General features: G+C 38.6%; 1 protein-coding gene across 1 annotated transcript in view; it reads right to left on the bottom strand.

The window, feature by feature from the left end:
• The window catches only part of LOC123038038 (monocarboxylate transporter 13), a 48,417-nt gene that overhangs the window by 10,079 nt on the left and 18,358 nt on the right, over window positions 1-19,980 (bottom strand). The window contains exon 2 of the mRNA XM_044461488.1: window positions 13,841-13,943. Coding sequence (XP_044317423.1) covers window positions 13,841-13,940 — 100 coding nt within the window. The 5' untranslated portion in view covers window positions 13,941-13,943. The remainder of the gene's footprint in view (window positions 1-13,840; window positions 13,944-19,980) is intronic.

The following is a 19,980-nucleotide window of genomic DNA, read 5'->3' as shown; positions in this document are numbered from 1 at the left end:
AGTACCTTTTGCACCATAGGATCTCAGTGGAAGTGCCGCACAAACGGACCGGGCCAGTGCAATGCACAAATTGCCAGGAATACGGTCATAACAGGGCTTGCTGCACCCTCAGGTCAGTATGTGTAGCTTGTGGAAACTGCCACGGCTCCGAACCCTGCCCTGCCAACAAGGAAGACTCTCTGATTAAAAAGTGTGTAAACTGCCAAGGAAACCACACAGCATACAGAGGCTGTCCAGTCTACAAGGTGATGAAAAGTCGGATGCAACAAGCGAGAACGGCACGCTCCCTGAACACACAAAACACTTACATGAGATCACAAACGACACCGGAAGTTTTCTTTGCAAAAGCAGCCGGATCATCATTTGGCCCTTAAATTACCACCAACGGAATTTCTTAAGCCAGTGCTATAAGATCAGGCACAGCTCACATAGAGCCGAAAATTGATAACCTCCAGCAGGCCAAGGGCAGCCACAAACTAACATGGAATCTACGATGATTACTTTGCAACAAAATATGATGGAATTTATGTCCTTCATGAAAACCACCATGTAAACCCTCATGCAAAACCAAAATATCTTGTTACAAATACTTGCAGCTCAGCAGTCCAAATAAACCATGCCTAGCCTTCGAATAACTCTGTGGAACCGATCATCCAGACAGTAAAGCGCATGGCGGAACTGGCATCTTAATAAAAGACCGCGTCTAACACCACTTTCACCAACGGTTTGCAAAAAATAATCTGCAAGCAACATCGATAAAATTACAGTTGGGCAACTGCAAACTTGCCATTGCCGCTGTCTACTGCCCACCCCGCTTTACAGTCTCCGAAGACCAATTCATGGAATTCTACAATTCACTTGCAGAGCGATTCATAGCAGCAGGAGATTATAACGCCAAGCACACGCACTGTTTATCCCGCCTTGTGACCCTCAAAGAAGGCAACTATATAATGCACTCATTAAAACATGCAACAAACTGGACTACGTTTCACCAGGCAGCCCTACATACTGGCCTACAGATCCTAGAAAACTACCTGATTTAATTGATTTTGCTGTAATATCTGCAAAATCGCTTTTGGATCTTTTGGAGCACTCTCGCTGGCTGACATCGCATCGAACCAACTGGCTAAAGTTCAAAAAGTACGTAAGTTCCCACATTGAACTAACTCCACAGTTCAACATCAAGGAGGACATCGACTGCTATGCCGATGCACTGGAGTCTGTACTCGACGCAGCAGCCAAAGTCTCAACACCGCAAGGGAGGGATGGAGAAAAGACGTTTGAGACGTGGTTGGCAAACCAGCAGATCGCCATCCTCAAAACAAAGTCTTAAGGAAGCTGGTCGCAGACTTACCAGGGGTCTAAGACAAGCAGAAGAAAAAGCCCAACGCCAGTACATTGAGAAACTTTCACCCACCAGCACTAAGCATAATTCCCATAAGAGACTCTTCAGGCAGCTGGGCCAGAAGCGACAAAGACAGAGCTTGTACATTTGCCTTACACCTTCGAAATGTTTTTCAGCCAAACCCTGCAACTAATTGGCTAATTCCCAAAAAAAATGGAAAAAATCGGTAATCATAATGATGCCAAAGCCAGGAAAAGATCACACAATACCAGCTTCGTACAGACCGATAAGTTTACTCTAGTGTCTGTCAAAACTGCTCGAAAAATGCCTTTTGACGCGCATATCTGAAAGAGCGCAATGTTATTCCAGCACACCAATTTGGCTTTCGAGAAAGCCATGGAACAATAGAGCAAGTCAACGGATTAACAACAGAAATACGGACTGCATTCGCGCTTCGGGAATACTGCAGTGCGGTATTCCTTGAAGTTGCACAGGCTTTCGACCGAGTCTGGCTTGATGGTCTTATGCATCAAATCGGAACGATCCTGCCGGGAAACACTCACAGGTTACTTGAATCGTACCTTTACAACAGAGCCTTCGCCGTGAGATGCAACACTACAACATCCGACGACTACGTTATAGAGGATGGAGTTCCCCAAGGTAGTGCCTTTGGTCCAACTCTATTTCTCCTCTACACCGAAGATATTCCCACGAACGAGCGCCTAACTACTTCTACATTCGCAGACCATACCGCGATCATAAGTCGGTCCAAATGCCCAATTCAGGCCACAGCACTACTATCTGATCATCTCGTGGTAGTGGAGAGATGGTTATCAGACTGGCGTATAAAAATAAATGCGCAAACATAACGTTTACTCTTAACAAACAAACGTGTCCCCCGCTAACCCTGAATAACATGCCACTTCCGCAAGCTGACGATGTAACGCATCCACCTAGACAGGAGACTTACATGGCAGAGACATGTCGAAGGTTTTAAAATGCACCTAAAACTAAAATCAAACAGTCTACATTGGCTTATAAACGCGCGCTCCATCCTCTGCCTGGACTTCAAGGTCCAGCTCTACAATTCAACGCTTAAGCCAGTCTGGACCTACGGCTCCCAATTGTGGGGAAACGCGAGCAGCAGCAACATCGACATTATTCAGCGAGCACAATAAAAAATCCTGAGGACTGGGGCACCTTAGTAAGTTGGGAACGACAACATCCACAGAGATCTTGGCATTCTACCCGTAAAAGATGAAATATCAAAACAAAAAGCGTCCTACCACACCAACCTAACTTCTCATCCAAACCAGCTCGCCAGGTTCCTAGCCAGGGTTTCCAACGCAATGACCTTCCAGCTCAGCAATAGTTATTAGAGCCCCTAAATCTCGCGCCAGTCACCTTGCCTGTCAGATAGTTTTTATACCCGTTACTCGTAGAGTAAAAGGGTATATTGTATTCATGCAAAAGTATGTAACAGCTAGAAGGAAGCGTTTCCGACCCTATAAAGTATATATATTCTTGATCAGGATCACTAGCCGAGTCGATTTAGCCATGTCCGTCTGTCCGTCTGTCTGTCCGTATGAACGCTGAGATCTCGGAAACTATAAAAGCTAGAAGATTGGCATTTTGCATGTAGATTTTAGAAGTTCCTACGCAGCGCAAGTTTGTTTCAAAATGGTGCCACGCCCCCTTTAACGCCCACAATCGCTAATATACGATTTTAAAAATTTAAATATTTCGGAAAAGTAAAAATGCAGTTTTATTGTGTTTATCAATACCTATCGAAATGTAGAAGAAATTTTTCAAATCGGACCATTCGTTAAAAAGTTATGCGTGATCAAAGTTTCTATCTCCATCTCCCTCACACTCCCTTTACGTGAGTAACGGGTATCTGATAGTCGTGGCTCCCGACTATAGCGTTCTCTCTTGTTTAATTTAAGATTCTATATACTTATTGTTAGTCTCAATTCAGCTCCAATAAATAAAATGCAAATGTTAAAAAAAATAAAAAAAAGGAGTATGGACACACCAGAACATACTGCACACTTCGATCAGTATGAGTAGTTTGTGGAGACTATCACAATTCGGCCCTGCCAACAAGAAAGACCCCCAAACGAAGAAATGTGGAAACTGCGGAGCAAATCACACGGCAAACTACAGGGGCTGTGTGGTCTACAAGGAGTTGAAAGACCGCATGCGCCGAGTGACAACAACGCGCCACCAAAACATTCAAAACGTGTACACTTACTCAAAAACGACGCCGGAAGTATTTTTCGGGACGGCTGCAAGACTCTCATTTGGTCAGCTAAATACACAGAAAGGATTCTTATACGCCGATGCCCTTCGAACAGGAACGGAAAACCCACTCCAGTCTTATCTAGGAAATGTTCAGCAGGTCCCAGGACAGTCAAAAAGCCCACTGGAAGCTATGATGGTTACTCGGCAACAAAGTATGATGGAATTTATGTCCTTCATGAAAACGACCATGCAAACACTGGTTCAAAACCAGAACATGGTGTTACAGTTGCTTGCAGCAAAGCAGTCCAAATAATTGATGGCAAATCTACGAATAATCAGGGAACGCATCAAACACCACGAAAGGTTTGCAACTAATTGCTTGCAGGCCACGTCTATCAAAGTGCAGTCAGATAGCGGACTCCTTTCCATAGCCGCTGTCTACTGCCCGCCTCGCTTTACAATTACTGAAGGAGAATTCATGGATTTCTACAACTTACTTGGAGATCTCTTCATAGCAGAGGGAGATTATAATGCCAAACACACCCACTGAGGATAACGAATCGTGACTGCTAAAGGAAGGCAATTATATAATGCAATTATAAAACTGCGCAACAAATTGGACTATGTTTCCCCAGGTAGCCTCACATACTGGCCAGCAGAACCCAAAAAGGTCCCAGACTTAATTGATTTTACGGTGACAAAAAACATTCCACGCAATATTATAAGCGCCAAAGCGCTTTCGGACCTTTCATCTGAGCACTCGTCAGTGCTAATAACTCTTCTTCAAAGCACAGAAACTACAGGTCACCCCCAGAGACTGACATCGCACAGAACAAACTGGTTAAAATATAAAATGTGTTGAACATTTATATATTTTTAGTTTAAATTTAAACATATAACAGACGATCAGTGTTGAAGAATGCATTTATAATTTAGTTCTTTTAAAATAAGAATTTTTGTAAAAACCGAATTGGCAACGCCGACAGAAGAGGCGACCACTTGCGAAATAAAGTGTCTATGTGAACGACGTACAAATCTGAGACGCGCATTTTAAATTTGGTCTTTCGATCGGATATTAATAATACAACTTCAGGTAAACCCTCAACATGGTCCTTCGATGTCAACTGAACAGCAAATGGATTGAAAAATAGTTTTCGCAACCTCAGTTTTCGCTTCCTCAGGACTTCACATACACGCTCACATAGACGACGACTTGAGTTGTGTGTGTGTATTCGCGAAAGCTTGCAATATATCGTAATATTGTGAAATTCGGAATCTACGACGCAATAAATGATTTCTCTACGATCTCTGTGAGGTGAAAACAAGACGCAGACAGCAATCATGGCACCAACAGGACATAAAAAGAAATCGCAAGGAAATCAACAACAAAAAACTTCAAATACAAAACAAATTAAAGCGGATAGACCTGACGACACACCGCGACCCGATCTTTCGACCACAAGGGACACAATTCTAGAAAATCGCAACCAAACACTGGTTGCATCTACACCGGCGATTATAAACGCAGTGAATGAATCCGTACATCCGCATGGAAACCGCATACACTTCGGAGGAAGTCAATCCTCCCGCAGTTCAGCCAAGGTGCAACGACTTCAGGTACAGCTTGAGTACTCTAAGAAACAACAGGAGCTACGTGATCAACTGGCAAAACAGGAACAAGAGCGAGCACGGCTACAATTTCAACAGGAACAATTGGATCTCGAGCAGCAATTATATTTGGCCCAATTGGGATCCGATGCAGGCAGCCAAATAGATGACAACAATCTGGACAATCTGGAACAATATGACGACGACAACAAAGATTTCCGTACGCGTGAGTGGGTCAATGGAGCTCAACGTAAGCTTAAGTTTCAAAACGATACTATGTCTGAAAACAAATTATCTAACCATAACGATATCGAAACATTCATGGCCAGGCAGACGATCAAACAAGATCTTCCATCGTTTTCAGGGGACCCATTAGAGTGGCCCATATTCTATGCAGAGTTTGAAAATAGTACTAAAATTTGTAATTTCAATGACTATGAAAACTTAAGTAGACTCAGAAAAGCTTTAGGAGGACGTGCCAAAGAATGTGTTCAGGCACTTTTAATTTTACCAGAAAATGTCGACACCATTATTGAAATCCTTAAAGAGCGTTTTGGAGACCCATGTTACATAATAAGATTGCTCCTTGACAAAATCAAACAGTTCCCAGTTATTAGAGACGACAAATACGACAAACTTTTTGCATTCTATGACATAATCACCAATCTGGTTCACACTTTGCTGAATATCGGTGATATAGATCAAATACGAAACCCTTTAATTTTCGATGAGATTTTAGACAAGCTTCCCATGCATCAACGTATTGCCTTCGTAAAATACTATCAAAAGTTAAAAGAAAAAATTGACCCAAAAATAATCATTTTTCATTCGTGGCTAGGTGAGACTATCAAAGCTGCCACCACTTTAGGATTTGGCCACATTATCAGCAAGTCTAGAGACACCACTTTGACGGTTTCGGGTATTCGGGATGGCACAGGCAAAGCTCAGGTGAAAGGTTTTTGCAATTTTTGCAAACTGACTGATCACTACGTGAATACTTGCACTAAATTTAAAGATTTAAATGTTGACAAACGCTGGGAGCATGTAACTCAAAATAACCTGTGTATTTCGTGCCTTGGTAAAAACCATTTACTTAAAGACTGCAATCGTAAAAGGCAATGTAACAGAAATAATTGTAGTTACAGTCATAATAGTCTTCTACATAAAGACAAATCTCAAAACATACAATCAGGCAAGTCTGAGGGTAGTGAACAGACAGTCTCAAGTAACACAGAAAAGAATTGCAACGTTAACTGGAATACAAACAAAGTTTTGTTAAAAGTGGTACATGTCACTCTTATGGGACCACAAAATACGATTGAAACATATGCTCTTCGTGATGAAGCGTCCACCATTTCCTTAGTTGATGAAAAGTTAGCTAACGATTTAGGTCTTGACGGTCCAACAAAGCCTTTGAAAATGCAATGGACTAACAATGAAACATATGAACAAGATAACTCTAAAGTAGTCAGCGTACGCATCAAAGGCAGTGGTTCTAATACTAAGACACACACGATGAGAAGGGTAAGGACTGTTTCTAGTCTCAATTTGCCGCTGCAAACCTTAAACATAGACGACATGACAGACAACTTTCAGTTTTTAAAGAACTTTACCCATTGCTCTTACGATCGGGCACATCCTAGAATTCTAATAGGACAAGACAACTGGTCTCTTATTGTATCACGCAAGTTGAAGTACGAATCCTTTGACGGTCCGGTTGCTAGCAGCACATGGTTAGGTTGGGTCGTGCATGGTTTAACACAACCTGAAAGACAGTCGAACGAGACAAATCATACACTACATGTAACCAACCATTTTACAGAAACTGACGATTTGGATGAGCTTCATAACCTAGTAAAGTCTTACTGGTCAATCGAAAACGAACTCTCAACTCAAAAAGACTTTCCAATGTCTGTAGACGACAAAAGATGCATAAGTATTGTTGGCAATACTTTAAAGCGAGTAGGTGACAGGTTTGAGTGCGGACTTTTCTGGAAAAAGATAACCTACAGCTTCCTGAAAGCTATAATAACGCTATGTCTAGGTTACTATCATGCGAACGTAAAATTGACAAGAATCCCGACTATGGACAAAAATATTCCGAAGTAATGGAATCTTATATTTCAAAAGGGTATTTAAAAAAGCTAAGCTCGACAGAAGCTAACATTAAAACACCACTGGCTTACTATCTTCCGCATTTTGGTGTACAAAACATCAACAAACCAGGAAAACTGCGAATAGTGTTTGATGCCGCTTCTAAAAGCCACAACTATTGCTTGAATGATTTTTTACTACCTGGACCTGACCTCTATAATCAATTATCTTCCGTTCTTATGAACTTCAGAGAAAAGAAAATAGTTTTCGTAGGAGACATTAAAGAAATGTTTCTGCAAATCCAAGTACCTGAGACAGATAGACATGCTCAAAGAATTCTATGGAGAGGGGATAGAAGACAGGGCCCTCCGGACGTTTATGAAATCCAAGTTATCTTTTTCGGAGCCAAATGCAGTCCGCGTATAGCTCAACAAGTAAGAAATTACAACGCGAATGATTTCCAACAGAAGTATCCCAAGGCCTGTCAAGACATTATAACCAAGCATTATATGGACGATTACTTAGGCGGAGCAGATGACATTGACAGTGCTGTTCAACTGATCAAAGACATTTCATTTGTACATCAAAAAGGTGGCTTCCAAATGTGTAATTGGATATCAAATTCAGCAGAGGTTCTGAATCAAATAAATACTGTCAATGGTCAAAATAATGCTCAGGCTTCTCATAAAATCAAAACACTTACAGAAGAACGTGTGCTAGGGCTAATGTGGAATTACGAAACCGACACATTCGCCTATAATCTTCAATTTACAAAAGCACATCATGAAATAATTAATATGTCCAGGCGACCCACCAAGCGAGAGATTCTAAAGATTACAATGTCGATTTTTGGGTTTTCTCTCAAATATTCTCATAACTAACAAAATACTTTTGCAAGCTATATGGGATAGCGGTATTGGCTGGGACGACCAAATCATTGACGAACATTTTGCGATTTGGAAAACACTCTGCGATTCTTTTCGAAAAATCCGAAACTTTGCAATTCCCAGACTTATGACAACATTGCCAATCACAGAATGCGACATTCAGTTGCACATATTTACTGACGCATCAAAATTTGCATATGCAGCATGCGCTTACATTCGATTTGAAAAAAATGAGACAATCGATTGCATGTTGATAACAGCGAAGTCACGAGTCGCTCCTCTTAAGCCTATGTCGATCCCAAGATTGGAATTACAGGGTGCTTTATTAGGTGCAAGAATGAGCAAAGCACTACTAGAAACATTAAATTTGAAAATAAATAAAATATATTTGTGGACTGACTCTCAAATTATTTTGTACTGGCTAAGGTCTAGCAGTAAGAGATTTAAAACCTTCGTATCCCAGCGGTTAGGTGAAATTCAAGAACTAACCAACGTTCGTGATTGGAGATATGTTCCGTCAAAAATCAATCCCGCTGATGAAGCCACAAGGGTCGCAAAGGTAGATTTGGAAAAGAACAATTCGTGGATAAAAGGCCCAGTATTCTTGTATACCAATATTAAAAAGTGGCCAACAAGTCAAATAACCTTTGAAGATGACGACACAAACGAATACGTAAATGTAATATCTGAAGCAAAACGTACATTTGTTTTACCTGATGTAAGCAGATTCTCCAGTTGGACAAGGTTTTTACGAACAACCGCTTGGCTACTTCGATTTGTGAAAAATCTCAGGAGCAACAAAGAACTTCGCCTTTATGGCGAACTTACAGCTAATGAGTTAGTTGATGCCGAAAATATAATTCACAGAAAAATTCAATCGGATTCCTTTCAAGCTGAAATTCAAAGTCTACAAAAAGGAGAGTCAATAGGGAACTCAAGTCGCTTAAAAGCTTTACCATTATATTTTACAACCGACGGACTACTCAGATTAAAAGGGAGATTGGACAATTTGAATGACGTGGACTATAACATGAACGCAAAGAATCCGATACTTCTTAGTAACGACCATCCAATCACTGCGCTGCTGATCTTTTTTTACCATAAACAAAATTGTCATATTTTTACTGAGACGGTAATTTCTAATCTTAGAATGAAATATTGGATAATTAGATGTAGAAATACGGTGAAGAAAATAATTCGTGAGTGTCAATTTTGTAAGAATAGACGTGCTAAGCTACAGACAGCTCTAATGGGACAGCTTCCTAAATGCAGAATTGAACCAACAGAAAGAGCTTTCCTAAAAGTTGGAATAGATTACTTCGGTCCCATCGAGGTATTGGTAAACAGAAGTCATGTAAAAAGGTATGGTGTAATTTTTACTTGTATGACCACTCGTGCAGTTCATTTAGAAATAGCAGAGGACTTGTCTTGTAATGCATTTATGCATGTGTTTCGTCAGTTTGGTTGCCGTCGTGGCTTTCCAATAGAATTATACTCAGACAATGGGACCAATTTTAAACGAGCAAGTAAGGATCTTAAGATAATAATTGACAATTGGTCAAATGACGAAATGACAGAGTTCTTGGCACAAAAAAATTGCACATGGTTGTTTAATCCCCCGTTGTCGCCTCATATGGGAGGAGCCTGGGAGAGATTAATTCAATCTATTAAAAAATATTTATGTTTTTTACTTAAAGAACGGTTCCCAAAAGAGTACACACTTAAAACTTTGTTTTGCGAAATTGAATTCATGATGAACAGTCGTCCACTCTTGTTTGTGTCATCTGATTTACCAGATGAAGAGCCTTTTACGCCAAATAATATATTAATTGGTCCAAATTTTCGAGAATCTTTCCATTCTGATGTGTCGGATGGAGACCTAAAATTGTTAAATATGTGGAAGGCTTCTCAGAGACTGGCTGATATTTTTTGGGTCAAGTGGAGAAAAGAATACAGGCAATATATTCTGTATAGCCGTAAATGGGTTAAAAAATTTGATAATTTAAAGGAAGGAGATATTGTGCTGGTTATGGATGCAGATTTACCAAGAAACGTTTGGCCAAAAGGTATTATTGTAAAAACCTATCCTGCCAAAGATAACACTGTTCGAATTGTAGACGTTAAGATAAAAGGAAACATCTACAAGAGACCCATTGTTAAGTTAATTAAATTAGATGTTAAGAAAACAATGTAAGAGCTTAAGTATTGCCAACTTAATTATAATGCAATACTTGGGAGGAGAATGTTGAACATTTATATATTTTTAGTTTAAATTTAAACATATAACAGACGATCAGTGTTGAAGAATGCATTTATAATTTAGTTCTTTTAAAATAAGAATTTTTGTAAAAACCGAATTGGCAACGCCGACAGAAGAGGCGACCACTTGCGAAATAAAGTGTCTATGTGAACGACGTACAAATCTGAGACGCGCATTTTAAATTTGGTCTTTCGATCGGATATTAATAATACAACTTCAGGTAAACCCTCAACAAAATGTATGTAAGTTTTCAAATCGAACTAACCCCGCAGCTCAACATCGAAGCGGACATCGAAAGATCCATTGATGCTCTTGACGATGTATTCGTGGCAGCAGCCACTATTTCAACACCACAATCGAAGGACGTGCAAATCAAGCATTTCAAAACTAATCTGCAATTAGAACAGCTTGTACTGGAAAAGAGCCGTCTGCGACGTGCTTGGCAAACCAATAGATCGCCATCTTCAAAACAACGCCTTAAGGAAGCAACTCGCACACTAAACCGAGCCCTGAAGAAAGACGCTGAAAATGCACAACTGCGGTACATCGTAAAACTCTCGCCAGGTAGTACAAAACATCCTCTGTGGAGCGCTTACCCAAATCAAGCTCCCCAATCGAAACAGTCACTTCAATAAGAAACCCATCAGGTAGCTGGGCCCGCAGCGACGAAGATAGAGACGAAACTTTTGCTTCACATCTCCCAAGCGTTTTCCAGCCGAACCCTGCCACTGGTCCATTTCAACTACCACAAATTGAATCCGAAACTATATCCTTACCAACATTGCTTCAGCCAAAAGAGATAGCAAAAGAGATCGGGGATCTGAAACCGAAAAAGGCTCCGGGTAGTCACCTAATAACACCAAAAATGATAATTGAACTTCCAAACTCAGATATTGAGGCTATTTGTAAACTCTTCAATGGGATCATACGTCTCGGCTACTATCCGAGCAAATGGAAAAAAATATACTATCATAATGATACCGAAGCCCGGAAAAGACTACACAATTCCTTTATCCTACAGACCAATAAATTTACTATTTTATTTCCTTCTTACACGGATAATACCATATCTGGAAGCACACAATGTTATCCCGGTACATCAATTTGGCTTCCGTCAAAGACATGGTACAATCGAACAAGTTAACAGAATAATATCAGAAATCCGCACTGCCTTTGAGAATCGGGAATATTGCAGCGCAATATTCCTTGATGTATCTCAAGCTTTCGATCGAGTCTGGCTCGATGGCCTCATGCATAAAATCAAAATACACTTGCGTACATACACTCATAAACTACTTGAGTCGTATCTGTACAACAGAGTCTTCGCAGTAAGGTGCAACACAACAACATCTGACAACTACATTATCGAAGCTGGAGCCCCGCGAGCAGCTAACAACATCTACGTTCGCTGACGACACTGCAATCCTAAGTCGTTCGAGGAGCCCAAGCCAAGCAACAACACAACCAGCCAGGTCTTTTCATCGTAGTTGAGAGGTGGCTATCTGATTGGCGTATTACAATAAATTAACAAAAATGTAAACACATAACGTTTACTCTCAACAGGCTAACATACCCTCCACTATCATTGAATAGTACTCCGATTCCCCAAGTCAACGAAGTAACGTATCTCGGCTTCCACCTAGACAGACGACTAACCTGGAGAAGACACATCGAATGCAAGAAATTACATCTAAACTAAAAGCCAGCAGCTCCCACTGGATATTAAACATTCGATCACCCCTGCGTCTGGACTACAAGGTCCTGCTCTACAACTCTACTCTCAAGCCTATCTGAACATACGGCTCCCCGCTATGGAAAATCCTGAAGACTATCACTGGGGCACCGTGGTATATTCGCAACCAAAACATCCACAGAGACCTCGGCATTCTTGCAGTGAAAGATGAAATTGACAAACAAAAGACGACCTACAAACAAAAACTCTCCGTGCACCCAATGCATCTCGCAAGAGGCTTGTCTCGGGTTTCCAGCAGAACCCGCAACGACCTTCCAACCCGGCAATAATTCTCATTATTAGTTAGATTACTCTAAGATTTGATACACTTATTGTTAGTATCCGAAAGGGGAAAATAAATAGCAAAGCAATTTAAAAACAAAAAAAAAAACGTTTTGAAACAAGATATATATATATATATATACATTAATAAAAACAATGAAGCTATGTCGATTTTGGTCTGAATTTTTATCGTTTCTATGGCAGCTATATGATATTGTTGTCCGATTTTAACAAAACTAAAAGTGTAATTCTGATAAAGTAAATAATTACTACATCTGAAAGAAATAATTTGAAAAACAGCAAATTAAAAATTTTTTAATATATTGTAGATGTCCAATTTTAATTTAGTTCAATTCCATAGTATTTAAATATTACCAAAAAATTAAAAACAAAGTTATACTTTTCAAAAAAAAAAAATTTTTTATTGGTCCAATGGGAGCCAATGGGAAAGCAGATAGCTTTAAAACTGAGGGACTAGTTTGCGTAAAAACGGGCGAGTGGACGGACAGACGGGAATGGCTAGGGTTATCATAACCTGGTTGGGAAGTTTTAATGCATCCACGTTATAGTCCGGACATTGTCCAAAGCGATTACCATTTGTTTTTGGCTATGCATTTTTTCGATGGGCAAAAATTGAGTTCAAAGGAGGCTTGAGGGAATCGAATCGCAGAGTTTTTTGTTAATAGAACTTCTTCGGGAGAGGCATATATACATATTACCATCAAATGGCAGCAATTAATCGAACAAAACGGAACATATAGCACTTAAATCGGACAAATGTTAAAATAATCGTCAAAAATCAATAAGAAAAAAAAACTTGTTTCTTCCATGTCTATACAGAATTTCGAAATTAGTAGGCGCTAAAGTGGCCATGGCCAAATTTTAAAATAAACTTCCGCTGCATATCCCAACTTCCTAAGTTTTATAAATTCGGAAATGTTAATGTTCTTACGGACGGACGAAAATGGCTAGTTAGACTGGTTTAAATTCTGATCAAGAATACAACAAATACAATTAATATACTCCACATATATAAAAATCGGGCGACTATCGGAGTACTGTTTTATTTATTTACTTTGGTGTGTAACCGCAATTCGGACTTCACCTTTTAAAAGAACTCATTGAGACTATTGATTTACATTTCTCTTTTTCTAGCTTTTATTGCGCTTGAATATTAGCGATGTAAAGATTCAAAGTAAAATTCATAATGGAATTGCTTTTAATAATAAAACCATTGCTAAAGCCTAGTTTCACGACTCACTAATAAAGACTCATAACGACTCACTTTCCAAAAAAGAAAACTTTATGTCAGTCAAAAAGATCGTCAAAAAAAAAAATAGTTTCACCTGTTAGGTTTGTAATAATTGATGAGATTTTTGTTTACTGACCTGCTTTATTTTTAGTTTCATTTGTAGATCCATTTAATTTATTATCTTTGTTGTTTACTGGCTTGGCATTTTGTGTGCTTATAAAATTTTCCTTACGCATGGTCTGCAAAAAAAAAGAAAGAGCAAACAATTTTTGTGGTAAAAGTATGTAAAAATAATATTAGGCTTTTAATAAATGTAAAGGTTAGTCCTTAAAAACATTATTTTACAGCTGAGGGTGACAGCTGCAAGGTTACATAAACTTCGGCTTGCCGAAGTGTCTTTCTTCCTTGTCTAGCTGCACAAATACACAAAGTATACCTGTTTTTATACCCTTGCAGAGGGTATTATACTTTCAGTCAAAAGTTTGCAACGCAGTGAAGAAGACATTTCCGACCCTATAAAGTCTATATATTCTTGATCAGCATCACCAGGAGAGTCGATCTAGCCATGTCCGTCTGTCCGTCCGTCTGTCCGATTCTACGCAAACTAGTCCCTCAGTTTTGAAGCTATCTGCTTGAAACTCTCCCAAAAGTTGTCTTTCTATTGCAGGTTGCCCGGATCGGGCTACTTTATCATATAGCTGCCATATAACTGAACGATCGGAAATGCCATAACTTTGCTGTTTTTAAAGTTAGGAAGTTGGGATTTTCTATGGGTTTTATTTTTGGTCAATCAGTCTGACCTACTGAATTTCATAAGTATCGGCCGGCTATATCTTATAGCTGCCATATAACTGAACGATTGGAAATGCTATAACTTTGGTGTTTTTAAAGTTAGGAAGTTGGGATTTTTTATGAGTATTAAGAATGCATCATATGAATAACCGATCCTATTTTGGAGAATATAATTTACAGAATATTCTGCAAGGGTATATCAACTTCGGCTCCGTCCGAAGTTAGCTTTCCTTTCTTGTTTTTAAATATTCCTGTCTTTATATAACAAGAAGTTGCCGCAGTGTCAATTAATATTTTTAATTATTTATTAATTGTTTGATCTGTACGAATTAAGTAGGGTAAGCTTACTTCTGAGCTTAGCCTAAAAAATTATCTTTCTCAATATTGTTGAGCCTCATTGTTTTGTTAACCGGTTGATTAACAGTTCCTGTGGGCACTCTTTTATTTTGTACTTGTTCCTGCTGATTGTATGGTTTCCTATATTGATTCCATTTATTATAATTATTATTCTGATAATTATTTCCCTGATTAAAGTTATTATTGGGACTATTCTGAATCTGCAAAGATTCGTCTATTTCCATAGGCTCTGTCTTATTCTGTGGTTGTCTGTATGGATTCCATTGATTTTGTTGACTATAAAAAGGTCTTCCCTGATTGAAATTATTATTTCGGTTCTGATTAAAATTGTTTTGATTTGCCAATTATTACTAAAGTTATTATTTTCCTGATTAAATCTAAAGTTGTTATTGTTCCTTTTATTATTGTTATAATTATTTAGTTGTCTTGGTTTGTTGTTTAAAAATATTTGACCGTTACCACTTTGGTTGTGCTCTGTGATTTTTATACCTTTGCAGAGGGTATTATAATTTTGGTCAAAAGTGTGCAACGCAGTGAAGGAGACATCTCCGACCCTATGAAGTATATATATTCTTGATCAGGATCACCTCCTGAGTTGATATAGCCATGTCCGTCTGTCTGTTTCTACGCAAACTAGTCTCTCAGTTTTAAAGCTATCGAATTGAAACTTTGCACACACCCTTCTTTCATTTGCACGCAGTATATATGTCGGAACGGCCGGGATCGGCCGACTATATCCTATAGCTGTCATATAACTGATTGATCGGAAATGCCATAAATTTGGTGTTTGTAAAGTTAGAAAGTTGGGATTTTCTATGGGTTTTATATTTGGCTAATCAATCCTACCTACCAAATTTCATAAGGATCGGCCGACTATATCCTATAGTCGTGAATTTAATTATTACCGCTGGATTGATCAGATGGGGATTTGTGCAAGAAACACATATAGTATTTTTAACGATTTGATTTAGGTGTCAGTTTATTACCGCTGGATTGATCAGATGGGGATTTGTGCAAGAAACACATATAGTATTTTTAACGATTTGATTTAGGTGTCAGTTTGTCTCTCTCCTGGGTATGAGTCGATGCCGATCTAGTTACGTTTTATTTATTTCCGCAGTTTTGACTCGATCGATCAGGTGACTTGGTTATAATTGACCTTGGTTAGGTAAAACTCTTAATTATAATACCCTCCGCAAATGTATAAAAAGAGAGTTACGCGATGTGATTATGTTTGTCCTCTAAATTTAAAACATTAAAAATATAAATTATTTGTTTTTAAATTTTTTATTTTTAAATTTAAATTTAAATTTGTTATTTGGTTTGGTAATACCGTAATACTTTTTTAATGTTTTAAAAAAATTACATTTATGAAAAATAAATTATTTCTTTTGATTATTAAAACTTATTTTTCTTTATTCGTCTTTGCTTTGTTAGTCCTAAAATTTTTTCAGCCGCAAGCTAACAGTCAGTTTGAGACGCTTGAAAATGGGACTACACTGATTATTTTCAACAGTATATCGCAGACACTTGTGAACTGTCACATTCCACGTTTTCTATTTCCGACAAACAGTATTTCTGGTAAAGTTAGAGCAGGTGAAAAATTAAACGGTTTGCAAGCCCACAGTTCCCGCAAGAGGGATTATCTGAACGGGAATCGACACCATCTAAAATAGCAACGCGTCATATCATATCACTAGAGAAGCTCCTCAGTGCCTTAAGGGGTTATCCTGGTCTTGACACTTTTTACAAACAAACTTTTTTATATAATAGTATAAAGTGTCAGTAATGTTGTCCGAAAATTTGAAGTCGATCGAAGCAAAACTATAGGAATGGGAGAAATTGAAAGCCCAGCGCGTCGAATGAGTCACAACTGGCAATTCGGGCTCTGGCGTCGAGCAGGTGCGGCACCCAGAAGCAGGTAAACGGAGACTATTTTGTGTCCGCTTTAAAACTTTAAACGCGTTTTTCTCAAAACCACTTTTTAGAAGTCGGTAGTCACGTTTTCTCAAAATCTATTGCACCGATCGACTTCTGCTTTTGCACACTTCTTTACAAAAATGACACTTTTAATGAAAAGTGCTACAAAAAATTAAATTTTTAATTTAAAAAATAATCCTTCGTTCAAAAACAAGCCACAACACTATCAGAAAAACTTTTTTGTTTATTTCAGATAAAAATTGACGGAGATATTATGCCTACCGCAAGTACATGATTTTTGGTGTGGTCAAGTTCAAGCCTGCCTCAACGGCTCATTTTTTCATATTTTTTGTTCAAATTTTTACACAATGTTGTTCAAACCTTACACATTAATGTAGAATAAATGAAATTTGTAAATTGTCGTAAGATCTTTTAAAAAAAATTAAAGAAAATAGGCTTTTTTTGTGCTTCAAAACCCGGATAACCCCTTAAACGATCGGCGCTAGAAATCGTCCCTGGAAAGCTTTTGACCCCAGCTTTAGTACCCTGTGCGATTAATACGCTGAGAATGCAGTAGCCTTTGTGCCACTATGCTGTCAGTACGACTACAGGTATTCTAGCTGTCCATTAGTAACACGTGTCATTTCAGTAGAGCATTTAACCATTTCGGCGCAAGAGGTCGATCTCATATCAACGTAGGTATTATAAAGTTTTTGGTGATTATCCTTCGTGCCTCCAGGTTTGCTTCACATAGGCGGCTCCTGGGAACGCATGGTACGTTCTACAAAATCTGCACGTCAAACTTAATGACGTTGACTTTTACTGCGTTGCAATCTTTAAATTCGGAAGCTCTGACACCGAATCTTTTCTGGGTTGGCAACTGAACTACATGATCCCGGCTCAATGGAATGCTAAAAGGAGGATAGGTAATAATCAGCAAAGCCACTTGGATTATTAATTACTTTTTTTTTATTTTCGCGCGGAGTCCCACGGCCCACTTACGGCACGATTCGCGATAAGATAGACGCTAGATAGGAAAATAAAGGTAAAGGTCCGGGGAAAAAAGTAATAGTTAGATCAATCTTGTGCCAATGAAGCAAGTATTAATTGTTTTAGGAGCGGCAGAGAGTCAAGATTTGATATTACAGGAAAAAGTCTATTATAGTCACAACATAATACTCTGAAAGGCTCATGCAAGGCATAATCTACTTGGCACAGAAAAGTTTAGCCGAATTAAGATAAGATTTGCATCCCAGTTTAGGCGCCGTAAAGCAAAAAGAAGGAAGTTTTTTTGTACAGATTCAATACGACCAATATGTATTCCGTATTGTGGACTCCAGACGGGAGACCCATACTCCAGAATCGGACGGACTAGAGAAATAAATAAAGTTTTAGTCAACTAAGGATCATCGAATTCTTTTGACCACCTTTTAATAAATCCAAGCACTCCTCTGGCTTTATTAACCATGGACGAAATGTGATTAGAAAATTTTAGTTTAGGGTCCAAGAGAACGCCAAGATCGTTTACAAGAGTTATTCTATCAAAAGAGCTGCCACTTAACGTGTAAGTCGCGTATATCGGATTGGCCCGATAAAAAGTCAGCTTGCACTTGGAACCGTTTAAATTTAGTAAATTATCTTGGCACCAGTTTTGAAAATTATCTAGATCGGATTGCAAGTCTAAATGGCAGGAAATGTCCTTATACTGCAGGCACAACTTAACATCATCTGCGTACATAAGTACGCGAGAATGACTTATAATTGAGGGAAGATCGTTAATAAATAATGTAAAAAGTAACGGACCCAGATGGCTCCCTTTTGGGACACCGGAGGTAACACGGAGAATTTCAGAAAATGAATTTTTAAAAAGGACCCTTTGTGACCTGCCATTCAGATAACTTGAAATCCATTTAAGCAGATCAACTGGAAAACCTAAAAGGTCAAGTTATTTAATAAGAAGTAAGTGATTTACAGAGTCAAATGCTTTACTAAAGTTAGTGTTAATGACGTATGTTTGAAAACTACTATTGAAGCCTTTTATCACAAATGTAGTGAGCTCTAGAAGGTTTGTGATTGTGGATCTACGTTTAATAAATCCGTGTTGACACGGAGAAATGATTGATCTGCAAAGGTGCTGCAAATGAGGAGTAATAATTTTTTCAAAAAGCTTTGGAATAGATGACAATTTAGAAATACCTCTGTAGTTACTGGCTTCTAACTTGTTACCTTTTTTGAAAAGAGGAATAACAAATGATTCCTTCCAAATATTTGGGAATTGGGAGGTTTCTAGAGATAAGGTAAACAACTTGTGAAGAGGTTTGCACAGGGCCTTAGCGCAATACCTAAGCACGCACCCAGGAATACCATCGGGCCCTGGCGAATAAACAGGCTTAATACGAAGAAGATCGAAAAGAAGAGAGCCTTCTGTTAAAGTGGGACAGAATATGAGGTTTGACTTGGACATGGTGTAAGAATAAGGCTGTGATGAATAATCTAAAGTAGAGTAAGTCGTTTGAAAAATTGGGCAAATAAATCGGCTATTGCTTGATCTGTGGTTGCCGTCATGTTTTCGAACGACAGCGAGGAAGGAAAAGAATTAGATTTACGCTTGGTGTTAACAAAATTATAAAACTGTTTCGGGTCCTGAGAGAACTGGACCTTACAACGGTTTAAGTAACTATTATAACACTGAGCATTAAGCACGGTAAATCTTGACTGAGCACTTAAATATCTAGTAAAAACAGATTGAGAATCGGTATTTTTATATTTCCTAAAAAGTCTGGACTTTACATTTCTTCAGTGTGTCAACTCTTTGCTAAACCAAGGTGATTTATTGGAAGTTGACGGATAGTACCACGGAACACGGAACACAGGAATTACTTACTGGGTAACCTGCGGGAATACTTACTTAAAATGTTATAAACACATTATATTGGGCAAGAAAAAGCCATACATACGTATAATTTTTAAAAATCAATCAAATGTATCTAGTTTGTTCCGAATTTTCAAAAGACACGTTAGTGCATGCGCGTCGGTATCTACGCAGATGACGTGCCTAGGTCTTGCAATCTAAACTTAATTATTTTCAAACAAAGAGTTGTATGAACAAAAACATCGAACAGCATCCACTTAACTTTCATCACACTTGCAGTCACAGTCACAGAACCCGACTATGATACTAGTTTCGTCTGCACGTCACCTCAGACA

The sequence above is a fragment of the Drosophila rhopaloa genome, unplaced genomic scaffold (assembly GCF_018152115.1).
Source record: "Drosophila rhopaloa isolate 14029-0021.01 unplaced genomic scaffold, ASM1815211v1 contig_36, whole genome shotgun sequence".
Taxonomy (NCBI): domain Eukaryota; kingdom Metazoa; phylum Arthropoda; class Insecta; order Diptera; family Drosophilidae; genus Drosophila; species Drosophila rhopaloa.
Note: the sequence above shows the minus strand (reverse complement) of the source record. Positions and strands in the feature narration are given on the sequence as shown.